General features: G+C 44.4%; 1 protein-coding gene across 1 annotated transcript in view; it reads right to left on the bottom strand.

The window, feature by feature from the left end:
- Nucleotides 1-9803: 9803 nt before the first annotated feature.
- TMEM178B (transmembrane protein 178B) overlaps nucleotides 9804-25071 on the bottom strand; it is a 237081-nt gene continuing 221813 nt past the window's right edge. The window contains exon 4 of the mRNA XM_037389882.1: nucleotides 9804-23273. Coding sequence (XP_037245779.1) covers nucleotides 23047-23273 — 227 coding nt within the window. The 3' untranslated portion in view covers nucleotides 9804-23046. The remainder of the gene's footprint in view (nucleotides 23274-25071) is intronic.

The following is a 25071-nucleotide window of genomic DNA, read 5'->3' as shown; positions in this document are numbered from 1 at the left end:
AGCTGCTTGCAGCAACCACCTGGAGCACTGCTGCACTGCACTGTTTAATGGATGTGCAATGTCAATGTTAATACAGAGTCTGAGAAACTGAAGGAGTTGTTTAGGGGACTCTATTCCAGTGGTTCACAGCTCTAGCGTTAAGTTATGCACTTATTTCTCCAAGGACTCTATTAGCCATGCTGCAAAGCCGTGCTCAAAGCTGCAAAACAGTGACTTCTGTGCCACAGATGCCAATGAAACATGGTAGTGGTGTATTCTAGTAAATAAAGAGATTTTGGCTTTAATTCACAGAAAAGAGTGTTTGCTGAAATTGACCAAGTCACACTCAGTGAGATGGATGAGCCATTTCCTCCTGGGAACTACTGTTCACATTTAAATGCACAGCTGGCAGGCATTTTGGGGGGTTGGACCCAATCCCAGCTACCTGTGTGCAAATGACATAGGTGCAGCTTAGAACCAGATGTTGTGTGCAATGATCTGACTTAGAAAACCAACCAACCAAATATCCAAAGTTTTGTCCAACTTTGAACAAAAGATGGACTGTGATTGCCAGAAATATAGCTGAGAGAGAGACTGTAGAGAAAATAAATAACATTATTAGCAGAATTACTATTAAAAATTATGTAGAAACTCTCATTAGTTAGGATCAAAATGGATTTGTGAAAGTCCTTCAGGGACTGAAAAATCTAAGCAAAGAGCCAGGAAAATATTCCCCACACCATTAAAGGCCCTGAGGAAGCTGGTAAAACTCACCATATATACTGAAAATGTGAGCAGTTTAGATAGTTCATGTGGATGATGGAGTGCAAGCTGCAGAGCTGTGTATCTGCTTGTGTGCGTGTACAGGAGCTGTCATCGCTTTATTGAAACAGCGGGACACAAACAGCTGTGTATTCACTGGAGCTGGTCACCTCCAGCACACAGTTAGTTATGTGATCATCTCCACATCCAAGAAGGGAGGGAGGAAGGGGGAAATGAGTCTGTTGTTTCATCCAGGAGAGGTGGGCAGCCTCAGGATTTGAAGGTCCATGGCTATTTGACTGCTTTGTGCCAAGCCAGCACCACAGATCCAAGCAGCAGCAGCAGATTCTTTGCACTGATGCTGTTCCTGAAATGTTGCTAAGCGTTAATTTAGAAAGGAAGACATGGTCTTAAGGCTATGACTTTGATGGCCAAGCACCGCTGTCACCACTGTGCTGTCAGGCTTTTGTTGCTGTTACATGCAAGCAATAGGAGCTAGACAAGATGTAAGGCAGAGCTCTTGAAAGCCAGGCACAGTCTGATAACTTGGATTTGTCAAAACCTCACAGTTCATGACCCAGTGTATCTATGGGAGTTCCACTGCCAGTTTTCCTCCTGTAAGTGTGTTGGGTTATCTCAGGTGTGGGTGCTGAGTCCCACCTCCACCACCACATCCTGAGCCGTGAGAAACCACAGCTGCTTGCCTGCTCCCGCCCTGGGCAACGCTTTGTCCCAGAGCCGCACAGGTAGATGGGAGAGCCTGGACCAAGCATCAGTCACTAGGTATTTCACCATAGTGAAATGTGTATCCTGGTAATTTGGAAATAATTGTATCTTAAGTTAAGATTAATTGATACCTTCCCTCACCAAATTAATATCTTCCCTCACCAATTTTATTTACTCCATGACATAGTTACTGTGTCTTAAACAGAAATCACCCCCAAGGTATCAGCCAATAGTCTTCTCATATTCTGCAAATCTGTTTCATGTCACCAACAATGTTACTACAACCGCAACAATCATTAAGCAAATGGAGGACAATAAAAAAACATACAATAATAGAAATCAAATTAAGTTTGACTCTCACAGTGAGTGCTGGATAATTCTGTAGCAGCTTATTCTCATAGATTTTTTGGCCATTCTTTTCTGAGAAAGGTTGAAATAGCTCAAGGAGATCCTGTTTCAATTAGAGTTCTTTTCTAGAGTCTGGCCAGGTTATGTGATCTGGTTGCCACAAAATGGCACAGTCAGAATTGGAAATGGTCGCAGAGTTCTCCCCTTGCGAGCAGGGAGACGTCTCAGCAGAGACAGCATTGCTTGATTCCCATGGCAAACACCAGTCCCTGCACAGGCCAGCCTGAGGGGGCTGCTGGAGACACGGTGAAGCTGAACTCTGTGACAGTGATCCAACACCTCTTGGGTATGCCAGATACTCCCAGGTGACATACTGGATGGTCTTGCATGAGACTGGGAAGCCATCACTTTCTTCTTGACATGTAGCAGCTCCTGATACTGCACTGAGCGAAGCAAACCCACAGAGCAGTTCCGAGCCACCCATATTTAAAAGATTTGGGGCCTGATCCTCAGCTTGTGGAAGTAAATGGAAGTGCATACCTGAAGCGCAGAAAGCTAGATTTTCAAGCTGTTGCTGCCCATCAGCTGTGCCAGGTTATATTTAGCTCAGTTACACCTGCACAGAGTCACTTGAACGTGTATGAAAACAATTCCCATCCCTAGCTTTGATCCATGCTGTCTAGTCCAACAACAGATCATCATTTGTCTTACTGGTAAAACAACTGCTGACAAATGTAAGGGTTTTTTCCCAGCTGCAAATGCATGAAAATATATTTGGAACATTTTATGGGTACATCGCACACCTGATGGAAACATTTATGACTGCTTCCTCTCTGGGTATGTCAAAAATACCCTCATCCAACTTCACTATTTTTATCAACTCCACTCTTACACTTAATGTTCATTCTGGCCTGGAAAATTTTTTCCTGAGTATCACAGATGAGCTTGTGACCTCTTTGGTATGCTCAGCCAAACCTCTAAGGAAGAAATCCAGCCCCTGAAGTAAAGCAGGTCCCATTAAATCAAGGAGGGGGTGTTATGTTATATGCATGCATGCATGTGCAAATTACTGTGTGAGAGAGGGTCAAGGCAGAGAGAGGTGCTTGGATTTAGTTTGTACTCGAGAGACGTTACTGGTCATGGCCTTTATTGTGCTGGCCCAGCCCCTTTCTAGTTTGTGTTCCTCCAAATAATTGAAATCCTTTTTTGTTTTAGTACACAAGTTTCCAGTTGCTCAATAATTCAGTATTACGACTGCAAATATAGTAGGAATATAGGGCTATTCAGTTACATTTTTCAGTAAAGTGAGCAAAGGGATAACAAATAAAGGTTTTTAAAAATACAGAACGCTCCTGGATACATAAAGAAAGAATAAAATGGGAAGTCAGGATAATGTCCCACCCCTGCTGGTATGACTGCCTGTAAATCTCTTGTCCTTTTCCCATTCATGTTTTGTGACCTTCCTGTCAGGACTACACTTGCCTATGACTATGTTCCTGCGGAGAAATACATCACAGATCACGCATACAGCCAATTTTAGGAGAAACAAGGGGGTCCCAGATCACAGAGCCTCCCACTATGCTGTTGGAAGTGACACAATTCTTCCAGTGTGGGGAGGAACAAGAGGTCAAAGCTTCCCCTTTTCCCAGTTCCCCCATAACGCACGTCCTGCGTTGCACGTTTGTCAGCATTTGTTCTGCTGTGGTGCTGTCTGGGCTTACTTGGGAGATGCGAAAATGCAATCAACTTGAAAACAACCAGCCAAACGAGTGCCACTGGTTTAGCATTTGCTACGTGGTTGAGAGTGATCTGTGCCTGGCTGCAGGTCCCACTCCAGACCCCCTTCCATCCTCCCTCGGCCCGGTGACAGGGTACCCTTACTCTGCCTGGAGCTGCTGAGGAGAAGACATGTTTCTTTTTTTGAGAGAGGAGTTTCTGATCTCCAGCGCTCTCACACTGCTTAATGGGGACTCCCCAGGAAGCAGAATCTGTAGGAGATCCCTTTCTAGCCAGCCCTCCTCGGGGCTGCAGGAGGAAGCAGGGACAGAGCTGTACTTTGTCAGCTCTCAGTGTGGTTCATAAGTTTGGAAATTAACTGTGAGAAACTGGAAATCAGTAACGTCGTTCCTCCTGGCCATTCTTTTGATCAGATGGAAGCTAAACAGCAGACCTCGGGAGTTTGCCCTCAACCTCCTCCGATCTCTGCAAGCAAAAGGCGAGTGTTTTCTGAGCAGGCAGGAGCGAATGTGACAGCAAAGGAGAAACAGAGAGAAAGGAGAACGAAGGGCTCTGCACAGAGGTGACACCCTTGAGGGTGGTGCTGGCCAGCTGAGACCTTGGCCTCTTTCCAGCAACGTGCGCTATTTGTGACTGGATGCAGGCAGCAGTGAGGCAGTAAAAGGCTTTTTGTTTAAGGTGCTGACACTTCAGAAGAAAATAAGAAAAAGAGAAGTGCTAAAAGAAAAATACATTGCTTTTCATTCTTCTGTCCTCCTGCTTCTTCCTTAAATTTTATGGGATGAACTCGCTCAATTTAAGTACTTATCAGCAAAGGCCTGACAGGACAATCGAGAGCCATCCACAGTGCTGGCTGGGAACGCTGCCTGGAGCCCAAGCACTGGCAGCCACCTCGCCACTGCCTGGGGGTAGAGCACTGCTCCCCTCCCCCCACGCACACGGGGTGGTGAAGCTGGTGCGTGACCTCCTGCACCCCTGTTACTGAGTCCTGCGAGCCGCTGGGCTGCATCAGCACACTCTGTGTTCAATAATAGGTGAGCATGTTACTAATAAATGTGTGACTCGCATCTAGCTCTCCAGAGAAGTCGCAAGGTTGGTGAAAATTAATTTGTTGTTACTGGCAAAATGGTGAAAAGGCAGCTCTGGGACTGTTTTGTACAGAATGGGACTATGCCACCTGGCAACTTTTCTAGCAGCACTACCTTAGTAGCCTTCACAATAAGCTCTTACAGATGTTAGCCTCCATCCCTGCTTACTGGTGGGCAAACAAGGCAGACAGGTGGCTTGCAAGGTTTCCTGCAAGGCCATTCAGGATGGCGCTGTTACAGCTAGGGGGGGGAGGAAAGCCTGGCTGGCTGCCCATCCTGAGACACAGCTTCGCTCAGGGCATCTTCCCGTCTCTTCAGATATGCTTCAACTTGCCAGGTTTATCTTGGGAGCATTCAGGTCCTGCCTCAGACAACGTGGATCTCTGCTCCAACCACGAGTGTTTCTGTATCATCCCCCCTGGTGGGCTCCTTTTTCAGGGCTCAGACCCAGAGCAAAGATCTCAAAACCACAGAGCCTCCCAGCTGAAAGGAAGAGCCAACGAGATGAACCTTAGGCAGGAACAGCAATGACAGCTGTGATGGGCAAAAGTGTCACCCAGGACACAGAGCTGCTGTTGCCACCTGTGTCCACTGGCTTGGCTGGGCCTCCCAGGAAACTGCTTCTTCACAGAAAAAGCTGAACTTTGAACATAATGTTTTTAGACCTGTTTCCTAAGGAAATGAAGATTCTGTCACTTCATGTCTTCCCATCTGTCCACATCAACTTTTGAATCCACTGGCTACTTGCAAACAAGTTTGATGGAACATTAGAAGTCTCAGTAATATTTAGATTTCTAATTTTGAAAATTGGCAGCTGGGAAGAGATGAGAAATGCAAGGTAATGCGTGAACTTCTGTCTGACAGAAGGGAGGACTCAGCAGTCACCTGTTCTGAATGAAAGCTCCTTATAAACCTCAGCACGTGGTACTTCTTGCCACAAACATGGTGGGTTGAGAACTCCAAAAGGGAACAAGCTAGGTTAAATGAAGCAGAAACTGCAGCCTGTTGGAGACACCCCAAATGTGAAACTGAAAAGTCAAGGCTTTGTTTAATGCACAGAGCAATTTGTTTCACTCTCAGTCTCCTTTTCTGTGACAGGTTTGCAGGAAGCTTGTAAGAAAACGTAACAGAAGAGAAGGAAATCTGCCTTGCTGTGAAGATTGATATTCAGTTTTGTTTTGTGTTTTACCTGCCAGTTGAGGCTGCACGTGTGTCTGCATGTGTACATGCATGTGTGTGCTCACTTGAAGTTTATTTAGCCATCAGAAGGCATTGAAGTACTAACCAGCTTTCTGTGCATAGCGGTTTCAAATACATATGGCCAACTCCCAGTGCTGACTGTCGCTATAAAGACTTCACCTGTGCATTTTATTCCCTTCTCTCACCCTTTGGTTGCCTCTGCTTTTCCAAATCACATTCTTCTAATGGCACGGCTTATTTCTCCCTTTGTGTTCTGGCATGCATTCTGCCATATAACACTGTGAACAGTGAGCAAAAGCCAAAGCAAGATGCCTAGTGCTTCCAGTTCTCCTGTTTAATACCTCCTGAAATACCTACCACCACCTCTGACTGAAAGGGCTGTCTCCGGGGTATTGAGCAGGGGAAGATGATGGCCTAGTGTCTGTGACCTCTCTCCGACTGTGTCTGTGGGCAGTACAGCTCTCACGCTGCTGGGCATGCCCTTGGGCCACCGGCTCATTTCCTGGTAAAGAGCTGAGCTCTGTCAGAGGGCTTTGCTATCGCGGCTAAGGCAGGCTTCACTCTGAGCAGCCAGCTCCAGGTGAGGTCCTCGCTCCCAGTGATGACCACTTTGAATTTCAGAATTGAGAAGGCCAAGGGTTTATCTGAGGATGGGAAGAAATTGCAGGGAATTAAGCAGTCAAAGGGAAAGTGCGGCTTCCTGCAAAGAAATGGTCAGTGTTCAACCTTTGCAAGTTGACAGCAGATGCAGGGTAGCAGAGAGATGGCGGTTGAAGCCTGCTGGGGACCCTGGGGCAAGTATGGCCCCTTCGTGCTGAGCTTTGTGGTGGCAGCAGCCTCTGTCACTCCTGGCTGGTGACAGGCCGATTGCTTTGTTTGGCATGGGTTAGCAGGCTGATAAAATCATAGCTGAGCTGGCATAGTTCTTCCACTTCTGTCTGATGCAAATGAACAAGACCACACTCCCCCTGAGCAGGGAGAGTGAAAATTTTAGTAAATGTAGCTTGTTAGGTGGCCTGGTTTTGGTCTCTGCAGGAAAAGAGCTCAGCCGTGACTCTTTAGAGGGCCCCTGGGGAAGAGCCCAATAAGGTAATGGAATAATGAGTGTCGAGCTATGAAAGCATTTCATTACCAGCATCCTCACCCCATGCAGCCCCGGTCTGCTGCAGTTATCATGCGCTTCTGACAAGAAAGGTTACCATGAGATTATCCTGCCTCTGAAACAGCAATTGTATTTCAGCGAGAGGGTCCTTATTCCTGTGTGGGCACAAAGCATTAGGAGATACCCAAAGCAAAGGGAAAGCTGTGCTTTGATGTGCTGCTCAGGGGCAGAGCAAGGGATTTCATTGCTCTGAAGAGCTGGAGTTGTTGCCCCCTGTCCCTCCATTCAATCTGCCAAGGCCCCACTGTGTTGCAGAAGAAGCCAAAGGTAGATTTCCTAAACCTAATTCTCAAAATATTCACTACTTTCTTTCCTAAGTCAGTCAGTAGTTACTTCCCTTCATGACTAGGTGGAGTCTTGAGTAGACGGAGGTATCTTTGGGTGTGATAGTGCTAATTTGAAGTGGGAGTTGGACATGAGAGATGGGCACTCCTGCTACACTCCCCAAATGGTGAGCTGCCCAGTGCGGGTGCCGGCATGGCAGGGAAGCAGTGTCCATGCAAGGCAGCCTCAGCCCTTGCCTTCCCGACTGAGACAGCTAACAAGGGCACAGCAAGCCCCTGCTCTGCCACAGGCAGCTTGTGTGATGTTGAGTTATTCAAATCCCTCTGTTCTCCATGTCTTCTTTGGCGAAGTTAATGAGTCTTCCCTTCTCTTGCTCTCTGCCTGCTTTGTCTAGTCGGACTGCAGGCTCCTGTGTGGTGCTATGGCATCTCCCCTTGTGCCAGAGGGCTGGACCCCAAGAAGTGAGCAGCAGCGGGAAAAGCACCGTGGAGCCTGCAGCAACAGGGCTGGGCAGCCCAGGCACTGCAGGGAGCACCAGTACGCTGGGGGGTTAAAATTCAGCCCTCGTGTAGCTAATGCAAACCTGGCGTTCTATGTACAAATCTTTCCTGAAGTGAGGCCACTCTCTTTCTGCAGTGCAGACGCTTCCACGATGGCCTCTTTAGCTCTACCTTCAAGCAGCAGCCAGCTCCTTCAGTTCACGTTCTTCTTCCCCTTCCCTGCACAAGCACTGAGCAGCTGAGCCCTCTGTCCCAGCGGCCACATTCCCGAGGCTTTCCCTGCCATTGCTGCCACAAAAGAGAGCACCTGCTTTCTCCCCTGCCACAAAGCGAGATCTGCACGCTTCCATTTTTAGCACCAATGAATCGCATTGCCTCTGCTGATGGCAGAGAGCAAAGACCTGAGCTGCCCCTACCACCAGCATTTACTGCTAAACCAGAGGTGTCAGTAAGCAGATGAGGACGGCTGGGTGGGTGGCTGTGCCTGGAGGCACAGGCGAGGGTAAGCAAGAAGAAGAGACTTTTAATCAAATGAGTTTTAATCCCCCATGGTGCCTACACACCACTGTACAGCCTTCACTCTTCATTTGCCTTGGGAGGGTTGCAGCTTCAGCAGCCTCCAGCCGGCTCTTTCTCCCTCCTGCTCTCTGCTTCACCCCACAGACTTTATTTGCAGGAGCAGGCAGGTCATAAGTACTGGTAATACAAGCAATTTCACTCAAAATGTGGCAAAAATAGGTACATCCTCCAAGTTCTGAGTTTAGTATATTCCCAAGATTTCTGATGTCACTGAGCCATTAGTGACAGGGAAGAGGCGAAGGAATTTATGCTAGTACCAATGAGGTTTTTGACAGAGAATTCCCTTTTATGCCTCTCCATTCAGACCCTTCATTTGGTTCCTTACTGCAGTTGATATTTTAGACAGCACCTCTTTGGGGGCAGGAAGGAGTCCACCCGGAGAACTGCAGGAGACTGTTGTTGCTACAGCCCAAAGTCTGTTGTTAAAAACTAGTCAGCTTGGGAAGAACCATCAGCTAGAAAAATGTGCCACCTGGCAGGATGTTTTAGGTGCCTTCTTATATTTGACTGTCAGATCTTGATAGGTACAACTGCTGAATCAGGTAAAAAACCAGACAAGTTCAATATTTAACACCATACCCAACAAAATAATCACATTTTAAACATACCTTGCCTGCATTTTTTGAAACAATTTAGTTCTAGGCAAATTAATTTAAAACTCATTGATTAAAAAATTAAAAAGTTGTGGTTTTCTCTTTGACCTACTCTTCTGCTTTTCCTCTGCTGGGACAGCTGAAAGCACTTCTGCCCATTCCTCTTAATTTCTTTTTATACATTTGGGGTAGGGTTTTTTTACATTTACATTTGTTATGAAAGATCCTTGCATGTTCAACCTGGGATACCTGCAGCCCGGCTTTAGTTGCACACTCAAGGCTGCATAGAAAATGTATGTCTAATTCGCTGTTGTTGTCCTGAGGATACAAGTGCAATGAGGAAGCACTAATATCAGTGCAGCGTTGTGCTTGCCAGGTTTCCTGAAGCCTTTACAGCCGAGCACTGGAAACCCGAAAGGCTGTATTTCATATTTGGTTTTGTTTATTTACTGGAGGAAGGTGGGGGCTAAACTACTGCGATGTCTCTACACATTTCAATCAAGCCACAGACTTCGACATGTTAGGTGGCTCCAGAAAGGATTAATGGTGTTAGAGTACATGCAGTTCCCAAGGCTCCAGGAGGAATCAATCCCTTCTATGACTGGCAGAAAACCCTCTTCATAAATAGTCAGGCTGAGATACTGGTTGTGTTTCTAATGTTTCCTGCAGTGTTTCTGATCAGAAGCCATCCAATCATTATTATTAACAGTTTTAACAGAGCATTTCCAGTACCCCATTGCTCAGAGGCCACCCACCTTCCAGTTCTGCTCTTTGTCCTTCATCCTTCATCTGGGGATGGTGAGAGGTGTCCAGCCTTGCTCCTGACACAAGCAGACACAGCCGCTTAAAACACACAACATGATTTTTTTTATTTGTTTAATCAGTTTACATTCCACAACTGACAGTTTACTTATTTATTTTTAAATTTTCCATGAACAAGTTCTTTAGTTAGTTACCAGACAAGATTTTAATCAATGGAAATACAGTATTCTTTGCCAATCTGGATAAAACCAAAAGCAAACAAAATCAAAACAAAAGGAAAATTGTAATATGTAGCCAGTTTTTCGGCAGTTGTGATGCTTTCTGCAACTTTTGTCTTTCGAAGTTACAGGGGTTTGTTCTTTCCCCCTGTTAGCTCCCTGATCTCAATGCTGCCACTAAAATGATCCTTCAGGGCCATGGTCGAGCAAACACCAATGCATGTACATGAACACCCATGGGTCTGCAGATTAGCACCTTGGATTAAAGGAACAAGAAGTTTGGGTTTGTTTCATGTTTAAACAACCTCTGTTCACCTCTCCTGCAACAGTTTACAGGAAGAAATGGAAAAGTACAATACATTGATAAGATGTCACATTACTTGTGAAATTAGCCACCACACTCACATCTTACCAGAACAGCCTAACGTAATAGTCACTTATTGTTGATGTATCGTTAGCACCGATGGCTGCAGGAGCCACTTTGCCTCTTGCAGCAGCACTGAAGTCTGAACCTCACAGGACATGCCAGTCTCAATTACTTCTGACAACTGGATGTTACTACACAAACTCTTATTTTTTTTATTTATTATATGCATTAAACTCTGCGCAAATTGGCTAAAAAGTGGTCCAGTTGGTTGAGCGGCTGCATACACAGTTCAAATATCCTTGACAATGCCTGAAAAATTCCAGAAATTGAAACATTTTTGGATGTTCTAAATATGCTAGTTTAATATATTTCAATGTAATTCCCAACCTAGCAAAGCAATTAGGCATGTACCTAGCTTTAAGCATGGCAATAACATCATTAGTGTGACATTCATGCTCGAAATTGGGCAAGTGCTTTGTGGGATCAAAGCTCTGTAGCAGTGCTCTGATGAAGTCAGGATCCTGAGTGTTCTAATCCTGGCTTTCACATTTAAACCATTGCAGATTTGGATAAACCAGCTACAGTCTGGATTTTAAGAAGTGCTGAAAACAGAAGACTCCACCTGCAGCTAGCAGAAGCTGCAAGGGGGCATCAAACCACTAAGCATCAGGTCTTTTGCCAGGCTTTTGGCTTCCCATCTCTACAATGGCTATAATACAAACCTGCCTGAGACAGGTCTGGTGTGACTTATACCTGTAAAATTTTCTGAAGAGAAAATATGCCAGATAAATGCAACGTATGAATGCATTTCTCTGATTATGCCTGAGTATTGTGGCATTCTAGGTCTTTTTTAATCCAGCTTTGATACGTGTGTACTGCACTTAGAGGAAACATAAACATCTGGCCAAGATGCATCTCATTGACAAATGTCTTGTACCAGTCATCTCATTTTACTTGGGAAAGTCCTAGAAAAGGGCTGACGTACTTCAATTCACAAGCATTTAAGTGAATTATTATCCTAAGCCTCTCAAAGTGTCAATTGGAGACAGTGGTGACTGTGACTTTTGTCATCACCAAAGGATGGTTATGGGAGTTGTTTAATTTCTTCTGAGCAAGAAGATGCTTCTTAAGGAAAAAAGGACCAATGAAGGAGCCAAGGAAAGGGAACCTTCCAAAAACTTTTGGCCAGTGTGGCAGCTCATGACTAGGGTGAATATTACTTGTGGCAGAAGAAATCCTAAAGAGCAAATATCTGCCTGAGATGTACCTGCTGTGTGGGGACAAGAGTCCAGCGAGTCTCATTTCTCACTGACCTTTGTGCAAAACGCTAGTACCTTCACACAGCCTGGCCATGTTTTGCCATAGGAGTTGAGTCAGCGAGGAGTCAGACCCACCCTCTGAACTGGCTGAGTGGTTCGTGAGCGGCACGGTGGAGCTGGCAGGGCAAGGTGATGCTTTAGCTCTCTGATGTGAGGTGGCCATGTGAGCTCCATCCCTCCTCCTGCCTACTGCCTCGGATCACCCCAGTGCCAGGCATTGCTGCTGTCCCACGGGAGGCTGTGCCTTCTCTCCCTGCTGCAGCATCGCAGGAGCAGGTTATGGCTTTCATTAGCAGGTGAGACGGTTCTGTTTTAAGAGAAAGTGGAAGATTATCCAAGAAGATAATCCAAGTGCAGCATGGGGCTGAGGGGCCAGGCAGGCCTCCCTTGGCAAGCTGCACCCTTGGCAAAGTCAGCCTGGCAGCGAGGAGAGTGTGCATGGCTGGACACGCAGCGCTGTTGTAAAGATACGGGAAAGAAAGATGAACTGGGACAGAATCACCCTTTAGAGCCTCCTCCCACACAGTGTTGCACATTGACTTTATCACCTTTGAAAAGGAGGTTTCCTTTGACAGTAAAACTCTGAAAAGTCTGCAAAACCCTTATGGGGCACAGTGAGTTGACAACGAAACGAGCAACCTTTGAGAGTCCCACATCCCAGAACCCTCCTCATCTGTCTCACAGAGAGGAAGGGCAGGAGGGCAATGACGAGAATTTAGGAACAGTCTGAAAAATCATGCAGAAAATGGTGCTGCATCCTTAAATTTGATTTATTCTCAAGCTCCTTATTTCCAGAATTCACCCTTAAAGCCTTTATTTCTTTTTCACAGACATCTCAAATAACAAAACAGTCACGTATGCAAGAGTTGGTATGGAATGGGATTTAGAGAAAAACGTCTTTACAGGAAGCATCTCTATATTCTCACACAGAGGGAGGAAAAGGAAGAGAGGGAGAGAGGGGCACATGTCTGATTCCTCAAAAAAGGGAAAGGGAGAACAGGAGAGGAATGTCAGGATGAAACGGGACAGCTTGGTCAAGGTGATGCCATGCTGAAAAATAACTTTTGATCCCTGCAACTCAGCTTTATCTTCCCCATTCTCGCTAAAGTCTTTCCCTAAGCACTGGTACACAGTATTGAATTTGTACTTTACAGGTCCCTGCAGGCCAGCTAAAGTCCCTCTTGTCATAACCTTAACAGTATTTTAAAAAATAAAGTCGTTCTGAGAGATGGGTGAAGATTATCAAGTTACTGACTTACATTTAGCCGTAGAAATAAATAGTAGTGACCACACCTTGGCACAACATTCAAAGTTCACTTAGCTCTCGAGTTTACAGAAATCCGTTTAATTCTCCCACTCCTCTGACTGTGTTTGTTTTATTCAGGTAAAATATAGGAATATGTAAGACCTCCTGAATTCTTATACTGGATTAAATCACTGGTCCTTCCAGACAGACTTGCTTTTAATATGTGATTCCAAATTTTGGCTCTGAGAGACTCTCACCATGAGATGGAGATGTACGTTCAGCCTTGTCAGAGCAGCTTTCTGAATAATGCAGTCACGGTTCATTCTCCTGTTGAGTCCTCAGGTTGTTTTTTTCTGAGGACAACTATAATCCCAACAATAAGGGATGAAACTGCAATCTCTTTAATCTCCATGTAAACAGTTTGTAAAGCAGTTATTAACATAGGGAAAAAAATATGAAACTACACAGAGTGTACCTTAGAGGAGAATTTGATGATTATTTCTACCAGCTAGATGACTTTTTTCAGGCCAGTTTGGGGACAGAGCAAGAAAGTAACCTTCAAACAGCTCAGCCATTCAAACTTTTAGGATGTAAATTCACTCCTTGAACTGCTTTAGCAACGCCCAGGACTGGCAGAGAAAGGTGAAGAGTTCAGACCAAAGATCTCTGACCTCCAGCATTGAATGGAGCACCCAGTAGTCTATGCCTGGAGACTACCTCGAGGAACTCACCTTACGTGCATTTCCAAGGGCTGATGCGAGCCCTATCATTTGGAGTCATGTTGCAATTTGGCAGGGGAAGGCTGCCATGAACATCTCCTTTTGTTCCAACAGTCTTCCACAATTAACACCTCTGTTTTGCATGGTCAGCCAGGCCATGCAGCTGAAGCACAGGGCCATGGCTGATCTCCATATGGATGTTCTTCTGCACTAGGTCCCTGATTCATCTCACCACGGTTTAAGATCTTTTAAGATCTTGGGACCACGCAAGATAGGTGAGTGGTCACTCTGCAGAGTGAGAGGGAACTTCTAAAGCCGACTTCGATGTCATTTTTACTGGTTGACCATCTAGAAACTACTGTCTTTCTTTATTAACTACACAAGAAACCAAAGGAGATGAGCCCATTAACATGAAGAGCTCCGTTAAGTGCCTAAGGTTAATGCGGATGAGTGCAGGTCAGAAAATCCAGGCCTTCACGTAGCTTGACTTCGTTCACAACGGTGCTCCTCACGAACGTACACCTAGTGCAGAAGAACGGCACCTGTACAAAGGGCCTCTTAATGAAGCGTGAGTGAGTCTGTTGATAGAGCTAATGCGGAACAGAAATTCTGCCGTGGCTTTTCCAGTCCATTTCTTTTCCTTAAAAAACCCTCGAGACCCAGTCCTATGCTTGGATATATGTGTGTGGATGTGCATGCTGCTGACTTTAGTGTGGTACCCTTCCCCAGCTGGCACAATGGTGGAATGAGGATTTTCCTGGGAAATAGTACTTTTAACTTTGCTTTCATTTAAAACTGAGATACATATGAAGATTGTGAAAAAGAAACAGTCCTTTGCCTGAAATTCTGTACATCAACCTCAGGTTATTTCAGGCAATCATGAAGCTATGGACATTTTTCATAAATTTACAAATATATATACACATATATATACATATATACATGTATATGTGTGTCAGCCTATGGGCTAGATTTACCACTGCATTATTTCAGCCACACACATGTATAATGGCTGTTTTTTGCAAAAAGAGGTTGGTATAAAGTTGGAGACACTTAGTAGTGACTGTTCCTGTGTCTACGCAAAAGATCCTTAAGTGGGCTGACATATAAGTACAGCCCCCTCACATAAGTCCCCTCACCACATATACACAATAAATAGGACCTAGTCTTACAGCTGTTAATGAAGCAATTTTCCCATTGACTCCAATGACCTGTAATCAAAGGGAATTTTACTTGAGAAAGAACTGAAAGTTCAAGCCCATTTTAGGTACATTTTACAGCTTTGAAAGTTCTAATGTCTGTCATATTAGGCCTCAAAATGCTTTAAAATAATTTAAGTTACTGCAGAAAAATAAAGTTACTGCAGAAAAATATCTTCAAAAGTCCCCAAATATGCTTTTCTGTTTAAGTAGGGGAAATTTTGTCCTGCAAAAGATCAAACAACAAATACATGAATATAAACACTCTAAGTGATGGAAATTGCCGAGTAAAAATAGTAACAGTTTAAATTAGATGTCTGTGATTGTTGTTGGTGCCCAGGAGTTATAAATAATTCAGTACACCCTAACTGAATAGTCTAAGGCTGCACTTTTATTTTATTGTTCTGATTACTCAAGCCTTTTTCTTATGATCTATATTGTTAATGAATAACCCTTCACAAAAAAATACAGCCTTATGCTTTACAGTCAGATGAAAACTATTCTTGAGATAAAATGTCACAAGAGCTTAAGCAAATTAGGAGCGTATATTTTTAAAAAAATATATGTAGGCACCAAAGGCATTTAGTGTTTTACTTCTGTTCACTGTCTAAGGAGGAATTGGATGCTGAGGCTTTTTTCTGTGGCTGGCCCCAGGAGATTGAACTGTATCTAATTCATCCTCCTTGGTGTCTACATCACTTTGAAACTGGGGCAAAACCCGCAGGTCACACAGCTTTTTGAAGACTTGGCTCTATCTCTTCTACCGCTGAATCGCTCTCACTGTTTGGGTATTTCTGACCAGCTGGCAAAATAACAAGGCCACTGGAAGGAATTGCCTTTACAGAGGTATTCCTTTGCCTTGCTGCCACAGGTAGGGCTCAGAGCCACAGGGCTGTGAAGCTCCCTACTGTGCCGAGCAGCAATAACGATCTTCATGCTGCCACAGCCCGCACAAGCCCTCTGCAGAGAACAGAAATAAGACTCGAGTAGTGTCCTGCCATGGTGCTGCCTCTTGGCACAGTGGGATTTTTACACTAGGGGATCAAAAGGTTTTCTGATTTGGAGGTGATGTGGTGCGATTTTTCTCTTGTGACTGAGGCCATCTGTGTTTGAGAAGCACCTTGCAACACCAGGTTGTGAGAATCAGTCTTGTGAATACCAAGGCTGTCCTTCTGATGGGACTTCAGATTTTTTTTCCCTTAGCCTTACACACTCAGAAAGCGACACCCGTATATATCACAAATAAGTGGTTAGTACCACAGTCTATGGCACTAGAAGACAGTAAGGACTTGTGGACACAACTGTGTTTTTGGAGGTAGGATGGCAAGCTCGGGACTGCCTGGATCAGAAGTAGTTCTATAGGAACCCTGTATTGAAGAGCACTGATGGTCAGCTCTGGAGAGTCTTGCTGCAGTGTTTCAGGATGTTTCTGCCCTGAGCTGTTCACTGCCTCCTCTTCTGCTGGAGGTACCTGCCCAAAGGCAAGATAGGCAGAAAGAAACACATATTTGTGTCTTAGCTGCTTCCTTTCCCTGCATCTGTGGGATCAGAACAACACTGGCAACTCTTTCCTAAATATTCTAATACATTTGATGGCAAATACCAGTTTGTCCCACTTGTATTATGCTTCCCCATGTCTCTTCATCAGATAGTTTCCATGCAGTCTGCACACACAACCTAACATGGATGCAGATGGCATCTGAATTGCATTGTAACTCCTGATTTAATAGAAAACAAACTATTATGCTTCATTTTGCTGTGTATTTTCTCTCTAGTACACATGTTTACAGGTTACTAGCACCCACATCACGTGGGATGTACCTGTGTGTTTGTCTGGGTGTGGAGGGGAGTGAGGGTGTCTGTGTGTATATGCCCTACACGAGAAAACTTTTGAAGTCGCTTTCAGCCACTCTGCTGGCGTGCTAATCAGTGAAGGAAAAATATAAAAATGCAATCCTATGAGGGACAGACAGTTTCTGCTGCTGATACTACAGGTGACATTGGATTGTCCTCATGTAATGCTACTAATGCCGTCAATTTTGACCTATAGCAACTGTTGTTTGGTTTCCTTTTTTCCAGTCCCCTGCCTTCCCTTGGAGATAACCTATCTAAGCCTCCATTATTTTCATTGCAAGTCTTCCCTGAGCAAGGAAGGACAATTGATCTGTGATTCTGGAGTGCTTTACTAGAGGTGACCAGCATTTCATTTCCCTCTTGTGGCCTATATATTGAGGCAGTCATCTAGCCTCTTTCTCCAAGTTAGATCTAAACACGTGCAAGGCAAACTGCAATTAAAATGACACCATTGTATCAAGCTCCAGTTCTCCCACAGATGTCAACAGGGAGTTGTCAGAGCCCCTGGCACCAACAGTAGGTCATTTGTTTTAAAAAGTTTGCAGTCTCTAACTATGGCTCTGAAAAAAGCTGTAGGATTGGGGTATTAGCGGGGCAGGCAGGCAGGAAACCTTAAATTGTGTGTGTGTGTGTAACATCTGATGACTGTTTCTTACTAAAGCCAAAGATTAGATATTGTGAGTGTGTAAGCACACATTTCACTTTCAGTGTTAATCACGACAGCACTAAAATGTTTTCTAAGGCACCTGATCCAAACCTCCTGAAGCCAAGGGGAAGCATTCTACGGACTTCAACAGACTATGGAACAGATGCATTATATTCCTGGCTGTACCTGAAAACAGTAAGTTTTGAGCTAAGCTCTGGTTTCATGATTTTTCAGCTTAGATTGGCAGAAGCAAGATCTTATGGATCCAGCCTGGAGTTTGCAGTCAAACTTTAGGCTTTTTTGAAACTCAGTTCCTGACCTTGGAATTTCATTCATCACTAATCTTTACGTGCTGTTTGTGCTTCATGCACACTTTTTACTTCTTGTCTGTCAGTGGTGCCTGGCAATCGTTCAGAGCTGTCTCAGTTTTTCACCTTGAGTCTTCCCTCGCTGGCTGGCTGAGCACAGCAGTACGGGCCATGAAAGACTGAAAAACCTGGGGGCAAGGAAATGCAGTGTTGGTTTGTGTGAATGTGTCTGAGCACTCCTATAGCCCTTATAGGGCTATGTAGAGACACACAGAAGAAAGAGCCCGAATAATGTATGTCTTTATTTAAACTATACTTGGTAACGTATTATTTCCTCTCCATTTCACTGCTGGCAGTTAGCTTGGCACTCAGGAATTAAGGACAGATTACAGTGATTTTTTTTTCTGAGCTCTGCTTATCAGTGGGGCTCCAGGGATGAGCCTGATTTGGAGGTGCTGCATGGTGGGTAAATGGACAACCACGGAGACACAGTCTTCCAGAATGCTTGGGAATCTGAGATACCCCCTGCATATCAATTCTTTCTTTCACCTACGCTGTTTTTATCCACTGTCCAATGAACTGCACAGCTAACATGCCATAGCTAAAAATGGTCCCAAATGACTTGCATCTACAGGAAAGCAGAATACCTGCTCTCATGATTCTCTCCTGGAAGGATGAGGATCCTCTGTTTAGAGGACTCTGAGAGCTGTGGGGTTTTTTTTTCCTTTCATTTGTTACTGCAGCTAGAATAACACTTTTAAAAGTAATGGACGTTTTTCAGAAGCAATATTTTAAAGAAATTGCTCTGGTCACTTGTGGTTTGTGATCCACTTGTGACTGTCCCTGGAGTGGAATGAAAGATATAAAAAAAAGTCCAACTAGTGCAGGGACTGTACTGTTTAGATTAGGGAAGATCAGTTCTGTGTTTGCAGAGAGGGAGAAGGGAGAGATGATATATACAGGCGGCCAGTATGAGTCAGGAATTTTAACAGGCAAACAGTTTTAGCTTGAAGAAGGTGTCCTACACAGTCCGTAAGATACAGAGCACATGGACTCCTGCCATGTAGCCCCCTCATGTATGCAGTGCCCCGGCGGGGATGGACAGCAGAACCCCTTGTAGCTAACTTGCTGCGGTCACAGGACAGCTTCACTGCACAACAAGCGAGAGTCACTACACACAAAACCTCAGCCTGCAGATCGCAGTGGTTGAGCCAATTCATCCTGCGCCCCTAGGACTGGCATTTCGTGACATCTGTGTTCACTGCAGTGAAGTTCTGGAGCATAGAGATGTGTTGTCCCAGCAGTGCAACATGACAGGCCATGTGCAGGAAAGAGCCTGCCAGCTACAGGATCCTGTGTGACCACCTCATGGAAAGGGAGACCAATCACCCACTGGTACATCAGGCTAGGCCAGCAGTGTCACTTTATCCACAAGGGGGGATAGGAAAACAAGAGCGGGGGCTGGACTCTGCAGGAAGCTGAACACCATCCAGGAAAACACATTCTTAACTTTAAGCATGTGAATAAGTCTATCAAAGTTAAGGGGATTAGTCACATGCTCCAAGTAAAGCACATGCTTAGGCACTTTGCCAGAGCAGATCTGAGGGACAGCATCAAGCCCCTTAACGTTAGGATCACAGCTAGCAGATTTCTAATTAGCTGCTCCTCCAACTAGAAAAGACACACTAGTCAAAAAGCTTGAATCTCTGTTCAGAAAGATTATTTCAAAGCCTCCCCAAAATGCAGAAACTCAGACTAGATGTGAGTGTTCTGTCTCAGGATAGACGGAGACGCTAATGATTGCAAATTTGAATCTGGATGTATTTTGAGTCAATCCTGCTCTAAAGAAGAGTCTGAGCCAACAGAAAGCATGGTGAGGCTATGTGCCCCATTCAAGGGTATCAAAGCACATAGGGCTCCTTCCAGTTCTCTGAGTAGCACGGAGGGAAATTCACAATATCTCAAGGGGGTTTTGCCCTTACTTGAGGCAGAGATGAGAGAACTGGTGTTTGGAGAAATATTTGGGCATCCAGTTTGAGATTAAGGTTATATGATCATCTGCTGCTTCAGACACTTACTTCAATAGTTTTTAAGATGCTTCACAGCCACACAGACCTTACAGAGCCTATGCTATAGCAAGTAGAAAATCACAGAACTGGCCCAAAGATCCAGGGTTAACACTCTTCTGTTCTAAATAAAAATAATCATAACCCTCTTCCACCGTTGCCACACAGACAAACACACAGGCTCATATACAGCTTGTAAGCCAACATCATCTGAGAACACTTCATCAAGGCAGAACTATTTTCATGCCAGCTGCAGAAAGAAAACTTTGAGAGGCCATAAAACAGCAAAATTATTTCCATTTCTTTAAATCATATGGCTAGCCCTCTTTCAAAACTGTATCTGTAAAAGAATACACGCTGTAAACAGTCACGGACCATGCAAAGGTACATCATCACAGACGCTGTCATACTGCTTTCCATGGCACAGGGCCTGATGGTGGACTCCAGCTAGATACCTCCGCCCTTTAGTTTGCCTGGGTCACTCCAGGTACCTGTATTCACATGAAACAACTATCCTATCACACTCAGCACTGCAGAGGAAGAACAAAGTTTGCGTTCAAAGCTGTTTTAATCTAACAGTTATTTTCCTAAAGCATTATTATCTTAATGAGAATGTTTTTTCACAAATTTTGAAAAAAATCACAGATTTCTTTATAGGTCTCTTTTAGTTTTTAGTTACTGGTTTTCTGCTTTCAATTTTCATTTAGCTTTCCAAGAGCTGTTTTTATTTTTAATTTCCTTCTTCTGTCCAATGGTTCATCAGCCTCCTTACCTAGTAGGCACAGTCAAACGGTTTCAAAGCTTTCCAAAACAACTCTATTTGAAAATCTTTCCGGAAAAAAGAAATAAACCAATCTACTTAAAAAGGAAGCTTCAAAAGGCTTGTATTTTCAACATGAACAAATAAATACTTTCTCTGGTCACATCTAATGGAGAATGAAATGATGAAACTTCAGCTGCCAAGGATGGCACTTCAGTGGCAACACACTGACTTGGCAGCTGGCATTGGCATGTTTGGGGAATTTGTAGACATGAGAAAGCAAAAGCCAGGTAGTTGAGAGAGAATGAAAGAAACCCAAATCTACCCTACTCCAAAATGCCCTCCATAAACTTCATTTCTTTGGGTACTATTAATAAAGCAACACTATCACACGAAGTGTAAGGGGAGGGGAAGCAGGACTGGAAGGAAAATGGCTGTGCAATTGTATTACATAAGAATTATTCATTGGTTTGATTTTTTTAACTAAGCAAAATACTTTTTCTTGCCAGCTGTTTAAATGGCATGACCTGGAAATTAATGCCTTCATTTCTGTGTAGCAGGCACAGTCTCAACAGGTTGCCGCCTCCTGGAGAGATATTTTTAGATATAGAGGATGACTTCTTATTGACAAAGGAGGACCGATGGCATGCAGCTATCGTGTAAGAAAGGATTGCTGGTACTGTCCCTGAATCAAGAGCATGTTGGGTTGGGTTGATTCTGGGGAGGCCTTTTTTCTCTGCCCTGTCTCCCTTTGCCTATATGTTTATTTGCCAGTGGTACCCTCGCTCCGGGATACGGCCGTTCAGCCATTGCCTCTTCAGACTTCTTTTGGTTACACCCTCGGTCCTTCCTCCCCACCTTCTGCTCAGCCACTGTTTCCCTGCAAAGACCCGCTGCCCTCACAGCCAAAACACTTCGCTTCCTCTACTGGCATTCACCCACCTCTGCAGACTTAGCTGTTCGTTTAGCTCTTCTGGGACCTATGACCTGAACAATGGGAAGAGCAGAGTGAGGGGGAAAAGGAGACAAAGAGAAGAGGAGCAGCAGGAAAAAGAGAAAGACCAAAAAAGAGAGAAAGTCACATTTGCAGATTCGCAATTATATCATACAACACTTGAACTTATGGGAAATGGATCTCTGTTCTCTGCATCTGACCCTTTCGCTTCCATCTGTGCACAGTTCTCCCAGATGGAGAGTGGAGATGTCCAGTGAACCAGGGCAGTTTCCAAAGACAAGATGTGGGAAGGTCTTATTTGTCATACATGAACACAATGAGAGGCGTCTCTTACTTCTCCCTTATAAAAATTAGCTGCCCTTTCCTCCTCGGCAATGGCTTTTGCCCCGTTGTCTTAAACATCCAAAATGGAAACTCGATGAAATCCCACTCCAGCAGATATCTGGGAAGAACAACTGTCAGGGCTTCCCCCACCTCCCTTTTCCTTGGTCAGTCTTCCCCTGGATCCGCCATCCCGAACTTTTTAGATGCTCCATGAAAACAAAAAAACCATCCTGAAATCCACCAGAGGAGACATGCCGTCTCAGACCTGACAGCTTTCCTCACGCTTCTGTAGTTGCGGTGCCTCAGTCTTGGGCCACAAACACAGCATGGATGACTTAGTGGACAATCACATTGCAATGTTTTAAATTTTTTGTTTTCTTAAAAAAAAATAAATAAAAGAAGAGGGAAGAAAAATCTATACACACATGTATCACAGCATTTTCAAAAGGCCTTCTGCTGCATTTACGTTAGCAGTTCAGCCTCAGTTGTAAGCCTGGATGTAAGGCAGCTGGAAGATTAAAACCGCATTGTTGGAAAGTCCGCTGAGATGTCCTCATGGAGTTGGTTTTTTTGTTGTTGCTTTCTGTTTTTATTTTGTTAGATCTCTTTATTATTATTATTATTATTATTATTATATTTTCACTTGTTTGCTTCTCTCTAAAGTTTGGCAGGCAAAGAGAAAAAATGCTTTTCTGCTTTTCCCCACACGTTCTGTCCATTTTGTTTTCTATGTTTTAAGAAAAACAAAAAAAACCCAAAAAAAGCCCCAAACCAATGACAGGGCAGGCTTCTGTCATTTTGTTTTAAGAAAGAAGAAGAAAGTGGGTGGGTTTCTGGGAATGACCTTGAGGAGGTATGTTGTAGAGGTGGCTGAAATGATTTGCTCTTTCACTTGCTGTTTGCATTTTCCCTTCTGGCTGCAATGGACAGGCTTTTGTCCTCCCACCCACCCTCCATGTCCTGTACAGATTTCTGGTTCCAGATCCCCCACACGGACCCCCTGTTCCCCTTCCCAAATGGCAGTGGGCAGGTGCAACTATATGTTCATTCGACCTCTAAGGTATGATGCTGAAGTTAAGAGTCGGATGGAAGAGCCATGTGAGAGAAAAGCTTTCCCATCGCTGTGAGAAAGAACGAAGCAACACAGAGTCCGGTGGACATGTGAGTGCTGTGTTGGACTCAGCTTTACCTTGGCACTGGCATTAATTTGAGATTATATATATATAATTATATATACATATATATGCATGTATAGGTATACATATACATAGACATATATATATGTGTGTGTGTGTGTGTGTATTTGTTTGCTATTTGTTTTAGCACACTGTCCCATTCTCAGGTCTAGATTTGGGGCAGTTGGTCCTGGGGACAGGTTGGACAGAAGGGGCCAGAGTGCAGAAGAAGCCAGAGATAAGAGTGAGGCCCAGGCCCCCCCCACGCACAGAACATGGACCAGCCATAGCCATGGCTGATGTCGTCGGGAAGTCCGTACAGGTAGCGGGGGTAGCGGGAGAGCTCAAAGTTGATTCCAGCCACGCACGTGCACAGTGAAATGATGCAGAAGGTTCCTGGAGGAGAGCGGGAAGGGGAGAAGAAGGGAGGAAAAAAACAAAGAGAAATTAGAAGAGTGATAGACATACCACTTTCCAAGTCGCCTGAGAAGAGCTGGTGCAAGCAGTAAGGAAATACCTAGGGGAAGATGTTTGTCTAGAAAGTGGCTTAGTCTAGCAGCTCCACAGGGAATGAACTGAGTGCCACCAGAGCCTTGAATATTGATCTGACGCTGAACAGAGCTGTATGGAGAAACATCCACAGGAACGGTCTTTTCATTACAAGCACTCTCTTGGGAACCAGAATGCTTCATGAAACCATTGATTTTTCTGGAATTTTGCTTTAGACAAATACAGAGTGAGTCATCATGTTTCAGTATTATTTTTTTTTTTGGGGGGGGGGAAGCTTGGTATTTTTGTTTAATTTCAATTTTTCAGTGATGGATTTTATAGAAGAAAATATTACAAAATACTTCACGTATTCTGGCTCTGTTGAAATATACATTTGAAATGTCCTGGCAGATTTTTTCAGATTTTTCTTATATCAAAATCTAAAAACTTTCTTTATATACCCCCCTTTTAAATACCACTGTCAAATTTTGAATCCCTCATAAAATTCAGATTCTATCCTCTGCACGTCTCCAGTCTCAGTCTAGGTGCCCTCTGCATTATTGGGGAAATCTTTAAAATATCCTGTTCTTGTTTTCCATCTCTGCAGCAATATTTCATTTCTTCCTGAGAACACTGCAAGGACAGGCTTTATAACTCTGTCAGGTGGTAAGTGTTGTGGAAAGACACATGTATCAGATGAGACTGAACCTTAGCCCACCCAGATGAGTCTAATTTTGATCTTTGGCCTCCAGCTTCATCAAAGCTAAACTTGAGTTCCTGAAATGTCACAGTTGCCACCCACACACCAAATAATGGATAGCTACAGACACTACGCACCTGTCTCAAGAGATAACAACTAAAGTCAACCTAAAGTTATTAGTTTATTTTTCCTCTCTAATTCCTCTGTATGTGGGCCTCCCTGGATCTCCTGGAGAGCCCTGGGCACAGAAGGCAACCTACAGGACGTGCTGAAGTAACACGTGTGGTCAGTCCCATGTGTTGTCCTGCTGTTCATGCACAGGTCAGTAGCGTGCTGTGTGTGCCACCTGTGCAGCACATCCTGCATCTGTGCACTAGCAGCTGCTAGGGAGGAATCTCCTACTCTTCCTGGTCCCATCCCTAAGAAAGCATAATCCTCCAAAGCACTTACAGCCAGCCTGGTTTTAGTGTCAAGCTCTGGTGCCCTTACCTCCTACTCCTTTCTGCCCCTGCTCCTGCTTCTCTCCTTCAACACTTTTCCAGTTGTTTCTCTGCTTCTTTGATCTTTCTAGTTGCAGTTGCATTGAAGAAATGGATTTTACACTCCCCACTCCAAAGACACAGGTAAGATTATGTGGTGAATTCACCGGGAATTAGGCTCAGACACTGGGGCATTTGTAGGAATGTATATACACCACCATACCCACCTCCTTTACTTAGTAGGAACATCACACAGGTGTAGAATCTGCAGGCAAATCTCTATCAGGGACCTGCTGTGAGACCACCATCATGGCCCCCTCTCTGTTCCCTCTTCTGAGCACTGCTTTGTCTATTTGGACTGTCTTTACTCCAATGTCTTGTGGAGTCCTGCTCTTAGATCGTCTCTGTTGAAAAGGTCAGGGAATAAGTGAACTCTGGGTGCCTCCCCTAATGTTATATATAGCTGTCAGATGCCCCAAGTTATTCGTAAGTACTCATATTATGGTAGTGCCGCAGGGAACCGGTG

Source organism: Falco rusticolus, chromosome 5 (genome assembly GCF_015220075.1).
Source record: "Falco rusticolus isolate bFalRus1 chromosome 5, bFalRus1.pri, whole genome shotgun sequence".
Taxonomy (NCBI): Eukaryota; Metazoa; Chordata; class Aves; order Falconiformes; family Falconidae; genus Falco; species Falco rusticolus.
The sequence above is the reverse complement of the archived record's forward strand: the minus strand, read 5'-3'. Positions and strand labels throughout refer to the sequence as shown.